General features: G+C 42.1%; 1 protein-coding gene across 3 annotated transcripts in view; it reads left to right on the top strand.

Moving 5' to 3' along the window:
- The first annotated feature begins 4,503 nt into the window (after positions 1–4,503).
- TMEM241 (transmembrane protein 241) overlaps positions 4,504–26,568 on the top strand; it is a 110,239-nt gene continuing 88,174 nt past the window's right edge. For all 3 annotated transcript variants that reach the window (XM_046026079.1, XM_046026080.1, XM_046026081.1), the window contains exons 1-3: positions 4,504–4,631; positions 8,871–8,917; positions 15,601–15,678. In XM_046026079.1, the coding sequence (XP_045882035.1) occupies positions 4,560–4,631; positions 8,871–8,917; positions 15,601–15,678 (197 nt within the window). In that variant the 5' untranslated portion in view covers positions 4,504–4,559. The remainder of the gene's footprint in view (positions 4,632–8,870; positions 8,918–15,600; positions 15,679–26,568) is intronic.

Genomic DNA, 26,568 nt, shown 5'->3' with positions numbered 1-26,568 from the left:
CACCTGATCTTGGAGTTGTGAGTTCGAGCTCCATGTTAGGTATAAGATTACCTAAAATAAAATCTTTAAAAAAAAAAAAAAAAGGTTGCTAGTGGGCGCCTGGGTGGCTCAGTGGGTTAAGCCTCTGCCTTCGGCTCAGGTCATGGTCTCAGCGTCCTGGAATCGAGTCCCGAATCGGGCTCTCTGCTCGGCAGGGAGCCTGCTTCCCCCTCCTCTCTCTCTGCCTGTCTCTCTGCCTACTTGTGATCTCTGTCTGTCAAATAAATAAAATCTTTTTAAAAAAAAAAGGTTGGGGCGCCTGGGTGGCTCAGTGGGTTAAAGCCTCTGCCTTCGGCTCAGGTCATGATCCCAGGGTCCTGGGATCGAGCCCCACATCGGGCTCTCTGCTCCGCAGGGAGCCTGCTTCCTCCTCTCTCTCTGCCTGCCTCTCTGCCTAGTTGTGATTTCTCTCTGTCAAATAAATAAAATATTTAAAAAAAAAAAAGGTTGCTAGAATGCAACGTTATGGATATGGTTCAGTGGGTTTGGCTGGGACTCAATGATTCTGATCCTTATGCAATCCACTGGCACTTTTTTTTTTTTTTTAAAGATTTTATTTATTTATCTGACAGAGAGAGAAATCACAAGTAGGCAGAGAGGCAGGCAGAGAGGCAGGTAGAGAGAGAGGAGGAAGCAGGCTCCCTGCGGGGCAGAGAGCCCAATGCGGGGCTCGATCCCAGGACCCTGAGATCACGACCCAAGCCGAAGGCAGCGGCTTAATCCACCGAGCCACCCAGGCGCCCCCCACTGGCACTTTTTAATGACAAGTTTTTTGTTTTGCTTCCTTTACTGCACAATATATAAAAAATTGGTATAGTACTCTGACAGTAAAGGAGCAATGAAAGGAGAATAATATTTAATAAAAAATATGTATTTGATTCTATTTGCAAGAGGTATCTAAGGTGGTCAAATTCTTTTTTTTTTTTTTTTAAGATTTTATTTGACAGAGAGAGAGATCACAAGCAGGCAGAGAGGCAGGCAGAGACAGAGGGGGAGGCAGGCTCCCCGATGAGCAGAGAGCCCGATGCAGGGCTCAGTCCCAGGACCCTGAGATCATGACCTGAGCCGAAAGCAGTGGCTTAACCCACGAAGCCACCCAGGCGCCCCCCAGGTGGTCAAATTCTTAAACACAGAAAGTAGAATGGTGGTTGTTGGGGGCTGGGGGAAAACTGGCAAAGAGGAGTTATTCAATAGACACAGAGTTTCAGTTTAGCAAGATGCAAAGTTCTAGAGATATGTTGCACAACAATGTGCATATACTTAGCACTACTGTAGTGTGCATTTAAAAATGGTTAAGGTTGGGGACGCCTGGGTGGCTCAGTCGGTTAAGCTGCTGCCTTCAGCTAAGGTCATGATTCCAGGGTCCTGGGATCCAGTCCTGCATTGGGCTCCTTGCTCCGCAGGAAGCCTGCTTCTTTCCACCTCTGCCTGCTTGTGTGCTCTCTCTCTCTCCCTGACAAATAAATAAAATCTTAGAAAAAAAAAAAAAAGGTTCACAGCTGGTTAAGCATCTGACTCTTGGTTTCAGCTCAGAGGACACCCCCCCCCCCCGCCCCGCCCGGTCAGGCCCCACACTCAGGGAGGAGGAGGCTATTTGACATTCTTTCTCCCTCTTCCTTTGTTCCTCCCCTTTGTGCTCTCTCTCTCTAAAGTAAATAAGTATATCTTTTAAAAAAGGTTAAAATAGTGAATTATGTTGTTTTTTAATTGCAATCAAAATATGAATTTGAATATAAAAATGTGGCTAAGTGGATTTCTTTTTCATGTAGTTTGCTCAGGATTTGTTGTCTAAACTGTATCTGAAGGGGCACCTGGGCGGCTAAAGAGGGTGGCTTCATTTTCGTGATATGATGTATTACATGAATTGATTTTTGCGTGTTAAGCCAATCTTGCATTCCTGGGGAAAATCGCACTGGTCTTGGTGTGTGTACTCCTTTCACATGTTGCTGGATTCCTTTCCCTAGAGTTTGTTGAGGATTTTGCATCTATTTTCATAAGCAATATTGATGTTTGTCTGTATTTTTATTTAGTTTTTTTGTTTTTTGTTTTTTGTTTTTGTTTTTGTTTTTAGAGAAAGAGAGAGAGGGTAGGGAAGGGGCAGAGAGAATCCTAAATGGGCTCCATGCCCAGCACTGAGCCCAATGTAGGGCTTAATTCCGCAATCCTGAGATCACGACCTGAGTCAAAATCAAGAGCCACTCGCTCAGCCAACTCGGCCACCCAGGTGTCCCGCTTGTCTGCTTTTAAAGTGGGATTTATAGTGTTTCCAAAAGCATGCTGCTGCTTCTGCCATCTTTTGAGAATTCTCCGTGTGTGCTGTCAAAAAAATTCATTATTAAAAAGATTTGTTGGGAGGCGCTTGGGTGGCTCAGTCGGTTAAGCATCTGCTTTCGGCTCAGGTCATGATCCCAGGGTCCTGGGATGGAGCTCTGCATCAGGCTCCCTGCTCAGTGGGGAGCTTCCTTCGCCTTCTCACACTCTTCTTGCTTGTGTTCCCTCTCTCACTGTCTCTCTCTTTCTGTCAAATAAATAACATCTTAAAAAGAAAGAAAGAAAGAAAGAAAGATTTGTTGGGGGAAAAGCCCCAAAGGCATTGTTATATCTGAGCTTCCCTCTTTTTTTTTTTCTTTCTGACGGGTATTGAGCACTTTTGGCTCCATTATCAAAAAACAAATTAATAACTATGATCTTTTGGTCTTAAAGATCTCGATTAACAACATGGGTAGTTAAATCTTTTTGTGTATTTAGGTCTAACTCAATCTCATATACATCAAACAGTTTGACAGTGTAAGACCTAATTTTATTTTCATTCAGTCTTAGTTTAGTTTGTTTTGTGAAACAGAATAATACAGCTTTGGAAAAATCAATGGCTCTGGAACGATCAATGGCTCTGGAACGATCTATCAGCACTTTTGCTACAAAAAAAAAAAAAAGCTACAGCTTTATTTGCATGGTTCTTTACTGTTCTGGTTGTTCCTGCTTGTTAAGCAAATTCTGTCAAAAAATAAGTTAGGTAGGGGCACCTGGGTGGCTCAGTGGGTTAAGCCGCTGCCTTCGGCTCAGGTCATGATCTCAGGGTCCTGGGATCGAGTCCCACATCGGGCTCTCTGCTTGGCGGGGAGCCTGCTTCCCTCTCTCTCTCAATCTGCCTGCCTCTCTGCCTACTTGTGGTCTCTCTCTCTCGCTGTCAAGTGAATAAAAAAAAAAAATCTTAAAAAAAAAATAAGTTAGGTAATAACTAGGAAATAATAGGGCCCAAACTTGTTTATGTGCTAAAACTGCTCAGAGAACATCAAGTAAGTACCAGCTATTGAGTTCAAAGAAATTCTACTGGGCAAAACTTTTCTTTGTAAGACTATTTAGCTCTGAAATAGGTTTCCTAAAATAATGTCAAGGGAGAATTACTTTTTAGTTTTTCTACATTTTATTTTATTTTTGAAAGATTTTATTTATCTATTCGGCAGAGAGTCAGCAAGAGAAGGAACACAAGCAGGGGAAGTGGGAGAGGGAGAAGCAGGCTTCCCCTAGAGCAGGGAGCCCTTGTGGGGCTTGATCCCTGGACCCTGGGATCAAGACCTGAGCCACCCAGGCGCCCCAGTTTATTTATTTTTAATGTAGAGACAATACATCTAGTGTTTGCTTGGATATTATAGTTTGATAAACAATTTTACACAGGGAATACAAAATTTAAAAAGTGAAGTTTTCAGGGTATGCAGGGAATTTCCAAAATCTATGTTTCTATTGGTGGCGAACATTTGTACCTCTACATCCTGACAAAGTCCATCAACATGTTTCAGGTATGTTAATTCCTGTTTGCCAGAAGCCTAACCAGGTAAAATTTCCACCCAATATACTAGGGATAGGGGCAGTGCTTGAAACTCTACTTTTGGGAGGATTTCTTATTTTATGTAAATTTCAACACAACGGAATGACTTCTCTTAAAACAAACAAACAAACAAACAAACAAACCAAAACTATACTCGTTCTAGCTCCTCAGTGTTCCTTCTTTTAAAATAATAGTTTTCATTAACTTTTTGGTGTCGTTTGCAAAAGTAATACAGACCCAGTGTAGAACATGGGGAAAATTCTGTAGAGCATGAACATCATTTTGCTCCCACCGTTTACCGAGAGCAATGAACATTTTTCTTTAAACGGTGATGGAGTGTCGTGAACTGTTTTGTAAACGGCAATTTTTCCTCGTTTACCATTTTCGACTTCTTTTTTACGGTGTCTACTGTCCGTCCTTTCTCCACATGCAGTCGCAGCTGCCGCTGGTTTACCTTAGCTCTCCTCCGACCTCAGCTCTCCTCCGACCTCCTCCGCCCAGCTCAGGACAGCTGAGGGCCCCCGTAGGCCGGGTCCCTTTAAGAGGCAGGCGCGTGGGGGAGGGGGGCGGTCCCCGCGCGGATTGGCCGAGCTTGGAGCCACGTGGCTCTCTAGGCAGGAGAGGCGGTGGCCCGGCTCCCGGTGGCTGTCGCGGAGCTCCCTCCGGGTCCCCGGCGAGGGCCGCGGGCTGACCGATGTCCGTGAGGAGGTGCCTGGTGGGCCTCACCTTTTGCACCTGCTACCTGGCTTCTTACCTCACGAACAAGGTGAGGGGGGCGGGCGCGGGGTGGCGATGAATGCACGTGGGACGTGAAACAGATGCATCCTCCAGCTGTTAATGATTTTTCCTGATAGTGGTGGAGAGGAATCGGGCTCTGTATGGAATCCTTGTGCAGAAATAGGATTCGTTGGGCTCTACTGGCCCCGTTTCTCGCACTGTAAAGCATTCCTTACATTTCCTGGGACACCGAATTTTTTGATTGGCAAATTCCCAGGAACTTAATTTTGGGTTGTGCATACTACTTTTAAGGGAAAGAGAGCAATTGGCTCTTGTTCTCTGGGGGAAGGAAGAGAAGAGGAAATCTGACAAACCCTGTTTTCTTTTCTGAAACACACCCCTGCCCCAGAAACCCACAAGATTCCAGAAGCTTTTACATAGAAAAGATCAGTCCATTTATACCTCCATCTTTCCTTACACCACTAATTCCCAACCCTTTTTTTAAAATGACATTTCCAGTATCTCTCAGACATTTCCAGTATATTCAAGAGTATTTTGTGGAATTATTTTTTGAAAGTAAAATATGAAGCTAATTTTATTTAAAGTAATATTATGAAACTCTTTTTATGAAAAGGCAGAAAAGCAGCGGTACCATGTTTTTTATTTTGTTAGGAGGGGCAAACTGGCCTTGGATTTGGTACCATGCAGGGAAATGTTGGACCCCTCCCTGTGAGCTAGAGTGGGGCATCCCCTCCTGTCCTGGACACTGGGCTTGAAACCAAGACAAAGTGGTACAAAGTCCAGGCCCAGGACTACCTTTTCCCACTGTGGGATCGCCACCGCCTCCCAAACACCAAACCCCTTTTGCTCTCCGGAAAAAAACAACAACAAACTTAATAAATAGCATTTCCTATCTCTCTTAATGTGAGTGGCTGTCTTCCGTATACTCAGAGGATGTGCCAGAACCCTTCTTCCCCATGTCCAGTTGATTTTTAGTTCTGGTGATGGGCCTTTGAAGATCCATACATAGTACTTTCCTGGGAGAGAGTGATGGGTTTGCATCCTGGCTTCACTTAACCTGGTCTTTGGGGCTTTAATTTCTCTAAACCTAAGTTTTTTAACTTTCAGATGGGATTAGCAAGTCCTCTTCAAAGAGTTGTTCTGAGGATTAATCGAAATGATGTTAGGTAGTTGGACAAGTGTCCCAAATCACAGTAAATAAGGTAAGTGGTGATTAGTCTAGGAGAAACGGAAGGAAGAAGAGACAATCTTTTGCTTATAGTATGACAAAATAATTATTAGCTTTTAACGGATTTGTCTTTTCCTCATTGGACAGGTAGCTAAACTAAAAGATTTATTGTGGCACCTTTTCTGGAATAAGTGAATTTGTGAAATCCTGGCCTTTTCATTTAACTATTCTAATTTGTCTAGTAAACCTGGTGAATGTATTGGTAATGTTTCATTTAAAAACAGAATGATCTTTCTTTTATCTCTCTATAATCATCAGAAGGGGAGGAGCGACAGGTCTTTCATGCAAATCCACGAGCAGGAGCAGTGGCATTATTGGTTAACAAACAGACAGACAAAGTATCTAAGCAGGCAGATAACATTTAGTTCACTGAAATGTATACCCTCTCACATTTGCATCTGTGGCATTATTTTTGTATTTATTGGGGTCCTGCACCATTTTCTGATCAGTGTAATAAAGACAGTACCTTCCATGTGCATCATGCCTCAAGGTGCTAGATAAAAAGAAACCAAACTGTCATGTCTCTAGGAATATCTAATCTGAGTAATAGAAATCATAGATTCCCAAGGGCCCTCAGAATTTAAATAGTAAACCCTATTCCATTTTCCACGATGGTTTGGAGTGCTTTGGTTCAGGGCTCTTGGGAGTGTCTGAGTAGATGGAAAGCAGAAGAATAATGGCAGAAGGCAGAGAGAAGGGGAGGTAAGGTTGTATAAAGGGGAAGAGGGAAGTGGAATCAGAGTAGGGGAAAGCAGATGTGATGTCCAGGTATGGTGTGGAGAGGTAGTCCTTTGCAATGGGACTCAGGTAGGGAGTTTGTAACTCTTAGATTATGCCATTATCTCAACCAGGACATTCATGCTTCTTTCTGCCTCCATCGCAGGTTGGCTTGGACGAAGTCGGGGCCAAATGAGAAAAGAGCTGTGCTGTGGACCCCCCCAGCCTATAGCCTCTGCGAAATGAATTTTCTTTTGAATTAGTGTAGATCATTTTGTGTTTACAGGACAGGATCCTCTCTTCCAGTTTTTAGAAGACTCTATGCTAGTTTTTTTTTGTTTTAATTTTCCTATTTATCAGTATAGTTTCCTTCTCAAACTATTTCCCTCTGTGGCTGTAAAAAGAAAATTCATTCAGGGACGCCTGGATGGCTCAGTGGGTTAAGCCTCCGCCTTCGGCTCAGGTCATGATCTCAGGGTCCTGGGATTAAGTCCCGCATGGGGCTCTCTGCTCAGCAGGGAGCCTGCTTTCCCCCTTCTCTCTCTCTGCCTGCTTCTGTGCCTACTTGTGATCTCTATCAAATGAATAAATAAAAATCTTAAAAACAAAAAGAAAATTCATTCAAAAAAATCTTGTCAATTTTAGTCTTATCACTTCTAGGGTTAAATGAATGGTTGATTTTAGTTTGAACAGCAAGTGTTGACCTACTCTGAGTGGCCTGTTGTTCTGGCCTCGGGCTTAGGGCCCAGGCAGCCGCTGGTCCTTCTTCCCCTTACAGCTACTAAGCCTTCAGCCTGCAGACAAAGTGCACATCTGTTCTCCTTTCAAAGGCTCCCAAATTGCTCCTTTTTCCTGGAGGTGCGCTCACTGCTGTTCCACCAAAGAGCGTTTTTTTTTTTTTTCTGAGCAACACTTTGCAGTGACATGAAGAATTGCTGAATGAATAAATAGTAGGACTTAGATTCCATTTGTCAGATATTTCTTTCTTCACTCCTCTTTAGCCAGGTGAGGTTAGAGCTTCAGCATTTTCCTGTCTACTCCCCAGTATCCACAACAAAGCTCAGCAGATGATAAACTAAATAAATATTTACTATCTTCCTGAAGGTTGTTAAGGGTGATGGAGCCCAGGGCTTAGATAGTCACTTTATCCTTTCTCTATCTCTGTTTTGGAATGAAAATATCAGGGAAAGTTGGGGCAGAGCATATGGAATTATGTGAGTAAATTGATTTCAGAGAAGAAGAAGGTCCATCTCTAGTGAATATAGATTAGAACTCAGCAGTTAGCTGTGATTGTGACATTTAGGAGCTCATATGAGGAGGCCTATGTGTAGGTTAATTCATGGGAAAAAATAAGTATGTAAATTTGCCTAATATCAGTCCATTCTGTTTTCTAGATCATGTGAAAAATCAGTAGAGTCTCTGCCTACAGCCTTTAATGGCTTTTAAACTTTACAAAAATTCTTAGTGTTCAATAGTAGGAAAAAATAGGAAGAGATACCCAGAAAACAAAACACAGCCCCCTCATTCATGAAGTATTGTAAAAGACATAATTGAAATACATATTGAGGCTCCTGAGTGGCTTGGTTGATTAAGCGTCGGGCTCTTGATCTCAGGGTCATGAGTTCAAGCCCCACATTAGGATCCACACTGTGTGTGGAGCCTGCTTAAAAAAAAAAAGAAAGGATGAAATACATATTGACCTTAGTTGGGTTGCTTTTACAAAATCCTTAAAATGTGAAAGCACAGAAAAAATTATGATGCAGAATTAGTTTTAAAGAAAAAGATCTTTAGAATGCAAAAGCCAAATTCCCCCAAATGAAAGAAAAATGAAGGAAATAAAGACTACTAAGAGGCAGTTCTTGCTTGAAGAGAAACAGAGAAGGGGTTTGGATTTTTAGACAAATTGGACAGTAGATAACGTGGATACCCTGAGGAAAGAGACTACGGGCAGTGTTCTCCAGTTGGTGCAATTCCAACATGGCACTCCGGGGTCTGGAAAGCGGCTGTGTGTTTGGGCATCCACAACATAGATCAAGCTGCTGTTCATCCCAATTTGCTGATGATCCCAGTTCCATTTCTCTACCAAGAGGTGGTCAGGGTTCTGACAATACTGGGGAAAAACAGACCCAGTATTTTTACTATAACTTGGAAGGTCTTTCTTTTTAAAAATTTTTGCCCAATGTGTGATTTTGGGGGGGGGGGGAGATAAAAGCCTTTTTGAAACTTGAGTGTTTTTATGTTTCTTCAATAGGGATTTCTTTGGTTATACAATCAACTCTCAATAATTTGAAAATGCCCATTAATCTGGTATTTGTTTTTCAGTATGTCCTGTCTGTCTTGAAATTTACCTACCCTACATTATTCCAGGGGTGAGTATCTCTTATGCTCTCTATACACATTTGTGGGGCATATCCAACCAGTATCATTAACTGTTCTTTAAAATGTTTTTGGGGTGCCTGGTGGCTCAGTAGATTAAGCTTCTGACTCCTGATTTCTACTCAGGTCATTATCTCAGGATTGTGAGTTCGAGCCCCATTACGGGCTTCATGCTCAGCAGGGAGTCTCCTTGAGATTCTTTCTCTCCCTCTCCCCCTCCCCCTGCTCCTGTGCTCTTTCTCTCAAACAAAGAAATCAATCTTTAAAAAAAAATTTTTAATGAGTACATAGGTTTTTTTTTAATGAAATAGACATACCATAATTTATTTAGCCATTCTATTAATGGGCATTTAAATTGTGTCCTATTTGGGGGGCATAAAAACAACGTTACCAGAGATTTTTATATTCCAGTCTATCAAATTTCTAGCTATTTCTTTGGGATGGATTTCTATATAAGAAATTTGGGTTAAAGAATGTGAACTTCATTAGTATCCCTCTTGAATATTAAATTCTTTTCCAGAAATGTGTTACCAGTTTACATTGTCTGTGGGAGTTTCTATAATATTGTATTCAAACCATGACTGTTTTTTCCCTCTCTGATGATTTTGTGAACCGTAAATGGTATCACATTGTTTCGTCTTATCATTTTTCATGAAGTTGGACCATTTTCTTTTCTTTTCTTTTTTTTTTTAAGATTTTATTTATGTATTTGACAGACAGAGATCACAAGTAGGCAGAGAGGCAGGCAAAGAGAGCGGAGCGGTGAGCGGGGACGGGGTGGGGGGGGCGGGAGGCAGACTCCCTGCTGAGCAGAGAGTCCGATTTGGGGCCAATCCCAGGACCCTGAGATCATGACCTAAGCTCAGGCAGAGGCTTAACCCACTGAGCCACCCAGGTTCCCTGGAAGTTGGACCATTTTCTTATGTGTCTTACCCACTTGTACCACTTTTATCAGTGAATTGTCTATTTGTGCTTTTCCCCTTTTGTTTTTACTGGGGTTTTAGTATTTTTCTTATTAATTTAATGACTTCTTATTTTAAGAATGCCAACCACTTGTCCATCGTGTTTATTAGAAATTTCATTTTTTGCAGTTTGTCTTTTGGCTTTTCATTTTGTTCATACTTAATTTTGATTATTCAAATATATTTTTAAGTGCCATCATAGAAAATTTATTGCTAAGATGTAAGAAGGAAGCAACAGCAAACTACAGATAAATCTAGCGTGTGGTCTTATGATTGAAGAATGCCATTAGAAAAAAGATAGAAGGGAAAAAGGGTGTGGAGGTAGGTCAACAGTGGAGATGTGGTAGAAGCAGCATGGAGTGCTCTGATACTCAAAGTTCCCTTCCTACCTTATCCCCACTCAAGCTTGTTAAGTAATTAATTTAATTAGTTAAGATTTATTTATTTTAGAGAGAGAAGGAAAGCATGAGCTTGGGAGAGAGGAACTGAGGGAGACAAAAGAAGAGAGACACTCAAGCCGACTCTGTGCTGAGGGCAAACCCGATGCGGGGGTCAATCTCACAACCCTAAGCTGAAACCAAGAGTTGGAAGCTCAACTGACCATGCTCCGAGGCACCCCTCCACTCAAGCTTTTTTTAAAAAAAAAAAAAAAATTGTCTTAGGGTGCCTGGGTGGCTCAGTCATTATGCGGCTGCCTTCAGCTCAGCCCATGATCCCAGGGTCCTGAGATCAAGCCCCTCATCAGGCTCCCTGCTTGGAGGGAAGCCTGCTTCTCCTTCGCTGTCTTCCTTGGCTTGTGTTCCCTGTCTCTCTCTCTCAGATAAATAAAATATTTTTTTAAAAATATTTTTTAAAAAATATTTTTTTAAAAAGGTTTATTTATTTATTTGAGAGAGAGAGAGAGAGAGCATGAGTGGGAGGAGCAGAGGGTGAGGGAGGGAGAATCTCAAGCAGACTCTCAGCCTGGAGCCCGATGCAGAGCTTGAACTCACAACCCTAAGATTGAGAGATGCACACTCCACTGACTGAACCAGCCAGGTGCCCCATATACTGGCCCTATATTTTATATTTTGTTGTATAATCCTTCCTTTTGCCTTTGGATTATTAATATATTTAAAGTTATTTTTCTAGGGTCTGTCTTTGAGTATTTGTCAATTTTTAAGAAAAGGGGGTAGTACTAAATTGTTTTAATTATTATAGCATTTAGATATGTCATAGAGCAGGGCATCCCTCATTCTTCTTTTTAAAAAAAAAAATTATACAAATGCGAACAAGAAAACGGGGTCATGATCTTTGCCAAACAAGGTTCAGGACAAAAAGTACTAAACATATGAATAAAGGTGTGTTAGGATGCTAAAGCATGCTGTTCAAAATGAAAAGACATGTTATAGATGTCATGAAAAGACATGTTGGAGTGTGTGGTTCAAAACAAAAATAAAACAGTGATTAATATCTATGAGCCAGACAATGGGGCAGGAATATCAGGAATACTTAGAAACACACAAGTAATAGGAAACAAATGTGCCGCTATTTTCCCATGACAGTTCAACTGAAAAAACAAAAAACTAGTGTTCATGTATGTGTATGTATGTATGTATATATATATAAGCTAAATAATACAACTAATAGGTAAATATCAAAGGCTGTATCTTTAAAATAGAGACTATACCCTCTTCTCAAATGCCCAGGGAATATTCACTATGAATAAAACAAGCCATAACTTGCCCAAAGTAACAGTTACACAATCTTAGTGCCCTAAAGCTAGATTTTATTTTATTTTACCTTTTTAAAGATTTTATTTATTTATTTGAGAGAGAGTGAGCGAGAGAGAGAGCACAAGCAGTGTGAAGGGGTAGAGGGACTGGGGGAAGCAGACTCCCCACTGAGCAGGGAACCTGAGGCAGGGCTCGATCCCAGGACCCCAAGATTGTGACCTAAGCTGAAGGCAGATGCTTAGCTGACTGAGCCAACCGGGGGCCCCTAAAGCTAGAATTTAATATCGAAACCAAAAATCTCTATTTACAAATGATTCTTCACTCGTAAGAAAGACATAATTAAAATACTACTGAAAAATCGTATTTTGCCTGTAAGATTTGCAAAATAAAATTTCAAAATTTGGTAACACAGCCCTGATGAAGATGAAGAAAACAGGTGCTCTACTACATGAATCTGGGGCAGCAAATTGTTACAGTATCTGTGAGTGACACTCTGGCACCGTGTAACACTGTTGCCAACAGTCTGAATCCTTCAATTCCACGGTTCCACTTCCAGGAATTTATCTGAGAGGTTTGCTTGCACTTCTATAAATGAAATATGTACAAAATGAAATATGCAGCTCTGTGACTGCAAGCATTTTTTTAAACAACCTGATTTTCATCTCTACAGAACCCATTAAATATATTATATCCTTAATGGAATACTATGCAAATGATAAAAATAATAAGGACACTCAGGTATTGAAAAGATTTTCGAAATACATTCAATGGGGGACAGAAGCAAGTCTGTAACAGGGTAGCACAATAGCATCGTGTAGAAATGTGTGTGTATGTTTTCCTTATTTAAAAATAGGTGAAGTGGGGCACCTGGGTGGCTCAGTGGGTTAAAGCCTCTGCCTTCAGCTCAGGTTGTGATCCCGTGGTCCTGGGATCGAGCCCCGTGTCAGCCTCTCTGCTCAGTGGGGAGCATGCTTCCTCCTCTCTCTCCCTCTGCCTGCCTCTCTGCCTACTCGTGATCTCTCTCTCCATGTCAAATAAATAAATAAAATCTTAAAAAAAAAAAAAAAGTGAAGAAACTACCCAGGGCGGTTACCCATAGGAAAAGGTGGAAACGGTGCAGAGAGCAGACAGGCAAGGGAAGAAGACTTTCAAACACTTCCTTTTGTATACTTCTGGATTTTTGTTCTTTATGGTATCACCAATATATAATTTTGGGTAAACTTCAGAATGATTTTGTCAGGTTTCTCTCAAATATTGCATAATAAAACTTTAAAAAATATTGTTTATGATTACATACACAGTAGCCCCCTTATCCGTAGTTCTTCTTCCTGCGGTTTTTGTCACCCGTGGTCAGTTCTGTCTGGAAGTAGATGATTCTCCCCTGACTTGCTGTCAGAGGTGAATGGTAGCCTACGGGTACATCAGAATGCCTACATCATTCACCTCATGTCACCTCACCATCTAGTCGTTTATCCTCTTGCAGCATCGTGAGAAGAAGGGTGAGTACAGAGATTTTGAGAGAGAAACCACATTCACATAACTTGTATTACAGCATATTGTTATAATTGTTCTAGTTTATTATTGGTTATTGTTGTTACTCTCCTATGGGGCCTAATTTATAAGTTAAACTTTATCATAGGCACGTATGTGTGGGAAAAAACACAATACGTATTTGGTTCAGTTCTATCTGCAGTTTCGACATCCCCTGGGGATCTTAAAATGCATTCCCCCACTAGTAAGGGGGGAAGGGAGCCACTGTATTTCAGTCAATAAAGCTGGGATGTTGTTTTCTCTTTTAGTGAACAGGAATCATTTTCTGGTCCTGCCTGTCTGACAGTTCTTTCCAGGCAGAGAGACTTAGGGAACTTAGGTGGGAAGGAAGGATCTCTGCCTCCGATTGCCTTTTCCCCTGCATATCCTTGGATGGGTCAGACTGAATGTCCTCCTCTGACAGATTGTAAGGTCTACAAATGGAAGAATTTTTTTTAAATCTCTTGTCACCAGAGTATCTCCAGTGCCTTGCATGTAGGAGGTGCACGGTAGGGTGGACTAACTCATTCTACAAATCCTTATTGGGTACATACTACGTGCCCAGCACTGTTTTAGACACGGGAGGTATATCAGTGGGGAAAGCAAAGATCCCTGCCTTCGGGCAGCTTTCTTTTCTCTCCTGCCTGTCCCTTAAATTTACTGCAGTGGATGGTTCCTTCCCTCAAGTTGCCTGACTGAAGAACTCCCAGAAACCTGGGAGTCGATTCCCTTGTCTCCTTCATCCCCTACATCTAATTAACCACCAGGACCTTCTAAACATCTTCAGAATCTGTCTGCCTTCTTCATCCAAATTGTCCCTTCCCGGGCCACTGTCATCTCTCAAATTACTCTTGACATTTTGAACTGGGTAATCCTTTGTTATGGGGCTGTCCCACATGCTGCAGGAGGTTTGGCAGCATCGCTGGCTATGACTCACCAGATCCCAGTAGCAACCCATCCCTTCCCCCACCCCCAGTTGTGACAACCAAAAATGTCTCTAGATACTACTGAGTGTCCCCTGGAGGGAGAACCATATGGTTGAGTGCCACTGCTCTAGATAACGTTGTTGGAGGGCATGACCCACATCTGTCTGCCCTGCTTGGCTGGGTCAGTGAAGGTTTCACAAAGGAGGTGTAAAAATGGGATCTTACAGGATGAACAGGTGTTTGCCAACACACAGGGAGATGGGAGCCTTTGATGGGTCAAGAGGACAGCACATGGAAACTCTTAGAAGTATGGCAGGGCCTGGCACACTTCCGAGGCTGTGGGCTGTTCCCTATGGCTGGAATGTCACTGCCTGTAGCAAGAGGACAAGCTGGAAAGGGTCCTGGAAAGGGAGGACTGCAAGTCTGGGAAGGCTTGTGTATCACACACAATTGACTTTATCTTAGAGGCCAGCTGTTCTCCCAAGTTACGTCACAAGACACGGGTCTGTTGTAATCACTTCCGAGGTGAGGTGTCTCGAGTCATAAATGAGGTTTTGAGGTCTATGAATGACTCATCTAAAATAAAGCAATTAGAGTGAAACAAGGGGAAGTTACGCCGCTAGTACCCTCTTGCTCATTTTGAACTTTGCTGTGCTTTGTGCCATGGGAGGGGCAGGGGTGTGTCATTTACAGCCTGGGCTCCCCCTAGGCTCTGCATGCTGAGGAAGTGCATCTCCCACGAGCATCGTGGGTCCCTGTGGGTCGTGTCAGAAAAGAGATTGGGAGTTGCTGCCAGCCACCTGGGAAGAATCAACCATTTTTAAAATGAGCGAGCGGCAACATTAAGTTTGCATTCTAGAACAAGCCTTGTGGCTGCAAGGTAGAATGGATGTTGTGGGACATTCCTGGGGATAGGGACACTGTTAGCGGGCTGATGCTAGGTTCGGGTGCGCCATGATGGGAGTCTGCATTAGGCAGAGGCAGAAGGGATGGGGAGGGGAAGGCGTGGCCCTTGAGAGCTGTGACTGGGATTATGTGCAACAGGATTTTGTGAGCAGATGAGGGAGGTGACTGAGGAGGAAGAGCTCCGATGACATCTGGGCTTTTTGGTGTGGCTGATTAGGGATAGGGGCAGTAGACCAGGATGGGGGAGGGAAGTTCAAGGTAATGTTATACGCAGGTTATCATTGGGAGTTTGTGGGGTGTCGGGGTGGTGGTCTTTGGGGGAGCACAGGGATTTCGGAATCATCAGTGCAGGGCAATGGGGGAAGCAGAGACTGTGGGTGAGATCGTTCAGGGACTAGTCTAGAATAAGAAAGAAGAATATCACTGTCAGCACGGAACAGTACAGAGGGACTCAAGAGTAGAACAGGTTGAGAAGGAGGGGTCTGGGAACTGGGATGCCAGTTAGGAGAGAGTGGGAGAAAAGAGTTGGAGGGAGGCTTGGTGTGTATATTTGTGTGAACCAATGGGTCTGCTGAGGCTGGATTGTGTTTGAGGCCGTAGCACTCTCTCAAATTCACATGGGTTCATATCCTTTCAGGTGGCAGACCTTAGTTGGTGGACTTTTGCTTCATGTGTCATGGAAGCTGGGCTGGGCTGAGATCAACAGCAGCTCAAGGTAGAACAACCTTTTCTTGCTTGATTCATGATTCATACCCTGGCTTCTTTTCACATTATTTAATTTCTTCTGGTGTTACATTGGGAAACAGGGATGTTTATTTGAGCTACTTGATCTCTTAGTTCCCGTTTAACCTTGAGATTTTGGTGCTTTTATAATCCTACAGAACTCAAGGAGTGTTTTCCTGGTTAGTTACTTAAATAATACTAAAATTAATCAAGAGACACAATTTATAACACTGTATTAATTGGGTTTTGTTGTTGATCATGAGAGCAAGGAAATGAGTTTCTAAATAAACTTAAAATTTTTTTGGTAAATTTTTAATTTTGAGATTATTTACTACTTTACAGAACAGTTAGAAATACTACAGGGGCACCTGAGTGGCTCAGTGGGTTAAGCCTCTGCCTTCGGCTCCGGTCATGATCTCAGGGTACTGGGATTGAGCCCTGCATCGGGCTCTCTGTTCAGCGGGGAGCCTGCTTCCCCCTCCTCTCTGCCTGCCTCTCTGCCTACTTGTGATCTCTCTCTCTGTCAAATAAATAAATAAAATCTTAAAAAAAAAAGAAATGCTACAAAGAACGTCCATATCCTTTACTCATGTCTCTCAAGTATTATTTTACCTCTCCTACCATTTGCTCTTGAGAGAAATATGTATATATATATATTTTTTCCTGAACTATATGAGAGTAAATACAGATTCAAAGAGTAAAATGCCTCTTTTCTTCTGAATTCTTTAGTGTGTATTTTATCTTTTTAAAAAAGATTTGTTTATTTGAGAAAGAGAGCACATGAACACACAAGGGGGAGGGACAGAGGGAGAGGGAGACGGAGAATCCCAAGCAGACTCCATGCTGAGCACAAAGCCCAATGCGGAGCTTGATCTCACCACCCCAAGATCCCCGCCTGAGCCAAAACCAGGAGTCAGTTACCTAACCACCTGCGCCCCCCACCAGGCGCCCCTTTCATGTGTATTTTCCAAGAGCAAGGACGTTTTCTTATATGTCTACAGCTTAGTAATCAAAATGAGGAAATTAATATCGATGCCATACTGTTATCTCATCTCCAGACCAAATTCATATTTTTCCAGTTTTCTCAATAATGTCCTTTATTATGTCCCTCCCCCTGCTATTCTGATCTAGGGTCCATTTCACATCACATATTTAATTAGTTGTTATGAATTCTATTAAGACAACTTGTTGAATAGATTTAAAAGAAATCTCAAAGACCATGGCATCATTTTTCAGCCAAAATTAAAATCTGAATTGACTCGTGCCTCACCTAGATAAATTCTCAGAATTCTTCCAGAGCATTACGCCTCCCCTGAAATGATGCACAAAATGAAAAGCAAATAAAGTCAAGGTTTATATGGACAAGGCAAATAGCCCTACTGAGTGATCAGGTCACTCACCTTCACTGGAATAACATCCTCACCTTCATAAAATAAAGATACTTTTGGGATTTTATTTATTTATTTATTTATTTATTTTTTAAAGATTTTATTTATTTATTTGACAGAGAGAAATCACAACAAGGCAGAGAGGCAGGCAGAGAGAGAGAGAGAGGGAAGCAGGCTCCCCGCTGAGCAGAGAGCCCGATGCGGGACTCGATCCCAGGACCCTGAGATCATGACCTGAGCCGAAGGCAGCGGCTTAACCCACTGAGCCACCCAGGCGCCCACTTTTGGGATTTTATATGTGATATTAAGCAGAGGGCTTACTTTATACTCCATTGTTAAGGTAAATGGTTCAGTGGGAACTGGGTCTTCATTTAACCAAACAGTACCCTGATTTCACAAGGCCTTGTGATTGTTCTAATATTTAGTTAAATAATGAAGCATCATGATTCCAGATGGTTCCATTTATTCCTTCACAGAGGCAAGAGACTGGACTAGAATGAAGGAACTGTCAAATTGGGGACTGGGGTCCACTGGTGCTCATCAATGTGGGTCCTCTACTCTGTTTACAGTATTCCTGATAATTGTCTTATAATTTATGATGTGAATTATTTACTTCATAAAATAGTCTTTAATTTTTTAAAAAAGATTTTATTTATTTATTTGACAGAGAGAGAAAGATCACAAGTAAACAGAGAGGCAGGCAGAGAGAGGGGGAAGCAGGCTCCCTGCTGAGCAGAGAGCCCAATGCGGGGCTTGATCCCAGGACCCTGAGATCATGATCTGAGCCGAAGACAGAGGCTCAACCCACTGAGCCACCCAGCTGCCCCTAAAATAGTACTTTAAACATTGCTTTAATACAAATGTAGTGATCTGAAGGGGCACATGCACCTCAATCCTTATAACTGCAACGTCCACAATAGCCAAACTATGGAAAGAATCCAGATGTCCTTAAACAGATGAATGGATAAAGAAGATGTGGAATATAGATTCAATGAAATACTGCTGAGCCATCAAAAAAAAAAAGAAATCTTGCCATTTGCCGCGACATTGATGGAACTAGAGGGTATTATGCTAAGTGAAGTAAGTCAATCAGAGAAAGACAATTGTCATATGATCTCCCTGATATGTGGAATTTAAGAAACAAAACAGAGGATCATAGGGGAAGGGAGGGAAAAATAAAACAAAATGGAATCACAGAGGGAAACAAGCTGTAAGAGACTCTTAATCATAGGAAACAAACTGAGGGTTGCTGGAGGGAAAGGAGCTGGGGGACTGGGGTAACTGGGAGAGGGACATTAAGGAGGGCACATGATGTAATGAGCACTGGGTGTTATGTAAGACTGATGAATTGCTGAACTGTGCCTCTGAAATTAATAATAGTCTCTCTAAAACAACAACAAAACCCCTAATACATTACTTTAGCCATGTTTTCTTAAAAGCTTTGTTATTGGTTCATACTTAAAAAAATTTCTATGGAGGGCACCTGGGTGGCTCAGTGGGTTAAGCCTCTGCCTTCTGCTCAGGTCATGGTCTCAGCCCACAAACCTGAGCTAGGTTTGTGTTTTGCCCTGGTTGCTATTTCCTTCTGGGCTGAGCTTTCTGATTGTATTCATAGAGAACCGAAGACCAGCTTTGCTGTGTGACTGTGCACTTGGGTGGGGATAGCAGAGGTTGGACTCTATTAAAGATGAAAACAGCAGCAGGCAGACAGCTTGGAGACCCCGAGATCATCGTGGAGTGGGGAATGTACTAGTGGGACTGGTCAGTGCTCCCCCAATCAGTATTTAATAACATATGCCATGAGAGCTTGTTATGTCTCCTTGTAGCCTGGAGCACGGCAGACTCCCAGATTCCCTCTTAAAACAAGTCACAGAAACTGGCACCACATTTCCTACTTGGCAGAGATGCCACATTTGCTGTGTTGGTCAGTCCCTGGCTGTCATATATTGACTCCATTGAGTGACCCGATGGGATACTTCTTCTCCAGGAGTTTTACTCAGCAACCAGTTATTACGAAGTGTTGGATGATGCCCTGAGGAGTTCTGTCTTGGGGAAGATAGCACTGGTTTTTAGGCATTAGCCTGTCCTTTTATGGTAGCTACTGTCACTGCCAAACCATTGCAGAACGTCGAAGTGCTTTTTCTAGCAGCTGTTGAAGTCCTGTGCTGTAGGCTGTTTGTTTCCAAAATGTGATCCAGGACATTGTGACTGGACATCTGGCAGTGAGACCACGGCATTCTTTACTAGATTCTGGAATCATTTCTTCTAGAATCAGGTATGATTTCATTGGAGACTTTACACACCATCCTCTGGTTCCTTAATTACCAGACTACATGTTTAAATAGAAACATCTGGAAAGTACTTTTTGATGTACTTACTACTGTTTGTTCCCTATACCTAAGATAGCAAATTTTTAACTCCCAAGTTTCCAAGTATGAGACGTTCTAAGTTAATAATTCTATGTCACAATACCTTTGTGACCAGAGGTTTTTTTTTTTTTTAATTTTTAAAGTTTTTTTTAAAAAAGATTTATTTATTTGAGAGAGAGTGTGGACAAGTGAGAGAGATAGAGAGATAGAGAGAGAGAGTAAGCACAAGCAGAGGGAAGAGGCAGAGAGGGAGGGAGAAGCAGGCTCCCTGATGAGCAGAGAGCCTAATGCAGGGCTCAATCCCAGAATCCCTGGGATCATGACTTGAGCCAAAAGCAGACACTTAACCAACTGAGCCACCCAGGTGTCCCTGACCAGAGGTTTATAACAGATGAAGAAGAAAGCCTCACTCCTTAATTTTCCATTGAGAATTTTTGCTGGAGAACCATAAAAACTTTTTTTTTTTTTGATAAAACCTCCAAATTAGGGATGCCTGGGTGGCCCAGTTGGTTAAGCAGCTGCCTTCAGCTCAGGTCATGATCCCCAGGGTCCTGGGATCGAGCCCCACATGGGGCTCCCTGCTCAGCAGGGAGCCTGCTTCTCCCTCCCTCTCTGTCTGCTGCTCTCCCTGCTTGTGCTCACTTGCTCTTTCTCTCTTTTTTTACCCTTTTTAAAAAATCTAAAAAAAAAAATTGAAAATAACCCCCCCAAACCTCCAAATTAACTTGGCCCTGTCCCTAAAGAAATGAACAGTTAAGAACCACTTAGGATATAGTTCTTTTTATGATTATTTGTTTTTATTTTTATTTTTTTTAAATTTTAAAAAAAATTCAATTTTTGATTATTTGTTTTTCAGTGACATAGCTTGCCTTCATCAAGGTAAGCGATCTTGGTTGCCTTGTGGTTGGAATTTCTGGTGGTTGGAATTTCTCAAGTATGTTTTAATGTGTTCGCATTTCATTTCGAGGGACTGTTACAGTTTTATGAACAGTTGCCTTTGCTCTCCGAGGAAAGTTAACACTCAAATTTTTGTATTTTTGATATTTTCCCCCTGTTGTTAGGGAATGCTTTAGATATATATGTAGGAATTACTTTTGGGGAATCACAAAACCAGCTTTCAAAATGTTCTCAGGAAACATGTGGAGAACTACTGAAGGGACATAATATTGAATAAAATCTGATTGGTGTTGGTGTGGTAATTATGGTAGTTCTCAGGAAGAGTCCATGAGGTTAGGGATGGTAGAATGACAGGATTTTTTTTTTTTCAGCTTTATTGAGGTATAGTTGTCAAAATTGTACGATGTTTAAAGCATACATTATGGTAATATGGTACAGGTGGGATTGGGCCTGTGGGCCATAGTTCGGGGACTCCTGTTCTGAGTTATGCTTTGTGAAAAACAGTATCATCGTGGAGTTCCTGAGTTCAAGTAATGTTAGGGCTGAACTCTGTCAAGGGAGTTGACCCTTTGTGAGTCAGAGAAAGAATAAGAATGAAGGAGGAAAGGTCTAAGAATAGTAGGAAAGAGGAAGAATAGTGAAAAAGATTCTTGGATGACCATATTCACCAATAATGGACCCCAAAAATGAAATCTAGGCATCTGCTGTAAGTAGGGAGTTAGTATATGTAGAAGTCAAAAGAAGAAGAAGGAGGAGGAGGAGGGAGAAGAAAAAAGAAGAGGAGGAGTAGAATAAATGCAGAAGTCCTTGTAAGCTATGAAGCAAATATTGCATATAGTTGTGAGATATTACGGTTTAAGGCAATTCATGAACCCTGTTGCTACCTGAGTGGTTTGGTATTTTTATGTTTGGAAACTGTCTTTAGTTCCACTAGGTGTCAGCATAATGCAGAGAATTTTCAAGAGCTTGGCTCAAAGAACCCTTCAGTTACCCATGAACAGATAAACTTCTGAGTGTTTTGAGGGAGCAGATGTTCCTTCCATAATGCATGCTCTATTTGAAAAACAAGCGATTTAATTTAATTAGCCTTCCTCTCGGTAACAGCAGTTTTATAATTCATGGCAACAGACTATTGTTAGCTTCTTGTAAAATGCCTTATTCATCAGGGTTCTTAGGACAAGAGAGTGCGCACAAGCAAAAAAAACAAACAAGCCCAAGACTCAAACAAGATGGGATACTTGTGCTTACAAATCATGTAAGAAAAACTATGTTAGCACCACAGTTTTCAAACCAGACTCCATGGCAAATAGTCCTTTCCCCCTAGGAGTTGCTCAGAGATCCCTCCCTACGTGCACAGATACACACGCTCACTGGTCAGCAGTGGTCCCCGTACCACAGAGACCTGGGATTCTTCCAGCACCACCTCAGGATTTAATTCCATCTTGCCTCCTTTGTTGGCACATAGAATAAGGAAAGAATAAGACAGCATGGGAGGCCCAGAGGATGCCACCTTATAAATTGCAGATGGAGAAAATGTGCCTGGTTTGTTCCTAATGTGCAGGTATTTGGCTATTGTAGAATCTTAAGAGTTGTAGTGGGAGATTATATAATGTCATATATCAATAAATATATAAATACAGATATGTAAATATATTAAATATGTATTCTATATAGATATTTATAAATATATAATATATTTATATAAATATAAATATAAAAACATATATATATAATCTTACCTTTAGCTGCTATAACAAAAATACCAAAGATTGGGTGGCTTAAACAGCAAACATTGATTTTTCACAGTTCTAGATGCTGGGAGATCCGAGATCAGGTTGCCAGCATGGTTAGGTTCTGGTGAGGACCTCTTCTTGTCTATCTTGTTGTATCCTTCACAGTGGAGAGGAAGAGGGAGGAAGGAAGGGAGAAAGAGAGAGAGAGAGAGAGAGAGAGAAAGCAAGGTCTGTCTCTTAAAGGGCACTAATCCCATCATGAGGGTTCCACCTTCATGACCTTATTACCTCCCAGAGGCCCCACCTGTAAATACATCACCCTGGGGTAGGATGTCAACTTCTGAATTTGGGGGCGGGGGGAACATGAGCATGTAGCCCATAGCGGAGGGTAGAGACAGAGTAAGTTCTCTGGCAGATAATTTTGTAACCGGTCTTGCACCTGAGTGCATGGATCTTTAAACAGCAATTCCACTTCAGGAAATTTATCCTGCTACTGCAAAAAGATAAATATGAAAAGGGAGTGTATTCAAGGATAACTATTACAGCATTAGAATAGTAAAAAGAAGATTAACTTTTACGTCCAGCAATGGCCTATCATTCAGTTAGTGATATTACTCGATTAGTGATGGTTTTTTGGAAAGATGTCAGGCAGATGATGGAACAGCTGGCATAGTAGGATCCCATCTTCACTGCAGTGTTCATATACGTGCATATGGGCACTGTTTGGAGGGAGACCTAGCGAGGTAGTAACATTGGTTATCTTTGGGTAGTGGGATGGTCATTGTAATGTTTTTCTTGATTATATGTATTTTGAAAATTTTCTAGCATGGATAGGTGTGACTTTTTTTTAAAAAAGATTTTATTTATTTATTTGACAGAGAGATAGCAAGAGAGGAAAAACAAGCAGGGGGAGTGGGAGAAGGAGAAGCAGGCTTCCCACTGAGTAGAGAGCCCAATGCAGGCTCGATCCCAGAACCCTGGGATCATGACCTGAGCCGAAGGCAGACGCTTAACGACTGAGCCACCCAGGTGCCCCAGTATGACTTTTTAATAAGACAACAAGATAAATTATTATAGGAAACAAAATGGCTGCCTCCATGCCAAGTTTCGGAGTTCATGTCTTTTGAAGAAAACATGTTTGTTTTTAACTGCAGTTAGTCTTTGGTTGTCCCAGTTCGAGATTACAACTGATTATTAGAAGTGTTTATTGTTAGAAGTCCCCATTAGGGCCGTTTCAAAGAGGCAAATGGCAGGATATAGGTATTTTTCACTTTCATCCCTGCCCTTAAAAGCCTAGTAGCTGTAAGCACCAGCAATTCTGTTCAGAGCAAAGTCTTTGAAGGGCTTCACAAAAACATGGGAAGAAATGTGACTTAGGGTCATGTCTGGAGTTTCCTGGTTTGTTTTGTGGCTGTTTTTTTTCGCCTTGTACCCATCTAGAGAAAGGAGGGAAAATCTTTTTTTTTTTTTTTTAAGTTACAAAGTAATACATGATGATTCCTTCAGCAAATATTTGAATGTCTAGCATATATATCCGACATTTGTTCTTGGTAGGGCGGTTGGTGCCCAATGAACAAAACACAAAAATCCTTGCCCTCATAGAGCTTACCTTCTCGTTGAGATAGACGGACGAGGAACGAAGGAAAATAGAAGTATATGATGTGTCAGATGGTAGGCCAGGCGGGGGAGTGGGCATGGATGTGTGCCTCAGTGTGTTCTAGTGGGCGGGAGTGGGGGTTGTTCTTTGATTCACGGATAAGATGACTTGTGAGCATAGATCTGAGTATGTGAGAAAGTGAGCCATGCAGGGGTGTGGAGGGAGAGGGTTCCCGGCCGGGAGGCAATAGTCGGCCGTGAGGTGCTTGGCACACTTGACAACCACAACGAGGCCAGAATGCAGCTTTATTTTCCTTGTAAATGAAAACGTCATTGTGGGTAACTTTAACTACCTTTAACTGTTGTATAGAGTATGCATATTTTTAAAGCTTTTGAGAAGTGTAGCCAAGTAGTGTGTATGTGTATATATATATGTAACTTTTCATATGTTAATTAGCTATTTGTATTTCTTATGTGTAACACACACACTCACACACACCCAAATACCTGGTTTTGCTCACTATTTGTCTTTTGTGATTTTTTTTTATTGAATTGTGAACACTCATTATGCATTAAGAATATGAAATTCCAGCCTGTTTTATATGCTGCCAAGAGTTTTTCCTAGGTCATTCATCATCTCTTGGTTTTCTGTACAGTGTTTTTGGACCAGTGCATTTTATGCCGGTGGATCTGTCAATCTTCCCTAGTGGTTTCTGCCTTTGGGGTTATGTGTAGAAAGACCCAGAATGTTTATTGAGTGCTCAGGACTTGTGCACCCTTCCTCTGCCCCCACGTCTAGTGACCTGGTAAGCCCGAGATACATCCAGCCCTAGAGGACCTCACCTAGAAGAAAGAGCACAGCCCAAGGAAATGTGTGAAGTTTGTCCCTCCCTTAGAACTCTTGGCTAAAGTTAGTCAGCTAACTGCTGGAACATTCCTTGGCGGTGAAGAGAGCTGATTATAAATCCCAAAGATTTGGGTAACCATGTGCATGTTATAAGGTTATACTCTTCAGTGCCCAGGACCAGGTATGATTTTCATCCTTACTACTTATTTCCCTGGAAAATAGTCCTCCATTTTAGCAGCATTAACTAGGATTTTTAAATTATAGTTTAATTTTTTCCTGAAGAAATATTTTTTTTCAAAAATATTTCAAAGGGCTCCTGGGTGGCTCAGTCAGTTGAGTGACCAACACTTCATTTTGGCTCAGGTCATGATCTCAGGGTCCTGGGATCCTGCCCCACATGGGGCTCCATTGGGAGTCTGCTTGGGATTCTTTTCTCCGTCAGCCCCTCCCCCCACTTGTGCTTGCACTCATGTACTCTCTCTGTCAAATAAGTCTTTAAAAAACAAATATTTCGGGGCACCTGGGTGGCTCAGTGGGTTAAAGCCTCTGCCTTTAGCTCAGGCCATGATCCCAGGGTCCTGGGATCGAGCCCCACATCGGGCTCTCTGCTCAGCAGGGAGCCTGCTTCCCCCTCTCTCTCTTTGCCTGCCTCTCTGCCTACTTGAGATCTCTGTCAAATAAATAAATAAAATCTTTAAAAAAAAATATTTCAAGAGATGGCAAAAGCACAAAAAAGTACCACCCTCGTAGTCCTTGTTCCCACCTTGTTTCCGCACAACCTGGAAAAGCATGGAAAACTCAGTTGTCTTGCCCTTTATCTGCCCCAGGTAACTGTTGAAAGGTCTGACCTGTCCATCTTAGAGTAGCGCAGTAGTGGATAGTCATGAAGAACCCTGCAAGCCAGAGAGCCCAGGTCTGATTTCTGAAACAGCAAGTGCAAACAGTTCTTCAAGTGATTTTCACCTGTCAGCGGCCTATAGACTCCTTGCAGCAGGTTCTCTCTGGGAGGGAGGCAACATGTCTTTGACTGCCAGTCTGTCTGGTTCTCCTGCTGCTGTGTAAATTAAGTGAGATCAGTGTTGCAAGGAATTTGGGAATGAAGAGTTAGGAAAGAACAAACTTGTGACAAAGCCTAACGGAAACCTTAAGAGACTTTTATTGCTGTGAGTAACGGACTAAGGGGGGAATGTTGGGTCCCTTCTGCTTCTCTGCCCCACCCCCTGCACCCACTTTAACTCTGAGTTTTATCTCAAATGTCACTTATTAGAGAAAGGATTCCCTGTCCTCACTGACACTCAATCAGGTGCTCTTATGGTGCAGCTTAGTCCTTTAGTTTCCTTAAAACCTCCATCCGTGTAATATTTGACATTTATTTATATGAGCAAAACATGCATGGCTCCCACCTTTGTGAAACTTGAAGCTTATTTGAGAGGTGAGAGACACGTTAATAATATATATTATATATTATCTGACTCTGATCATTAATGGGTTAATTGAAAGATAAGTCAAGAAAACATTTTTGGATGAAAGAATCTATTTTGACTTAAGATGTATAAATGTTCATTCATTTGCTAATCTCATGGGAAGGCTTTTGCTTGGTGTATGGGATTGTCTGCTGGGTTCCCTTGAGTGTTTTCTCGTATAAACTGCACTTCATGTTGACCCTGTGATTTTCAGTGGAATGAGAACTTTGATACTTTGGAACATGTGAATGCAGAATTCTTCTCGATTTTTAATTCTTTTTCTCCCGACACCCCGTCCTTTCACACTGGTTTTGCCCGTGTCTGTTTTGGCAACTCCGTCCCCGGTGATTCCTAGTCATTCTTCTCTTCAGCAGCTATGCTTTATTGTTGGTGGTGGCGGAGGGAGGCAGCTGTCTCTGAAAAGAGCTGATGGGGGCCAAGACAGGGTCAGGCAACCAGCTGCCTCTGCAGGTCTCCAAATTTCCACCACCAGTGCACATTGTTTGGCTCTGTCCACCTAGGAGGTGGGCCCCGAGTGAGAGGACTGTGGAGAACACAAGCCCCCGGGCCTGGGTCACAGTGCCATGCT

This window comes from Meles meles, chromosome 12 (assembly GCF_922984935.1).
Source record: "Meles meles chromosome 12, mMelMel3.1 paternal haplotype, whole genome shotgun sequence".
Classification (NCBI taxonomy): domain Eukaryota; kingdom Metazoa; phylum Chordata; class Mammalia; order Carnivora; family Mustelidae; genus Meles; species Meles meles.
The sequence above is the reverse complement of the archived record's forward strand: the minus strand, read 5'-3'. Positions and strand labels throughout refer to the sequence as shown.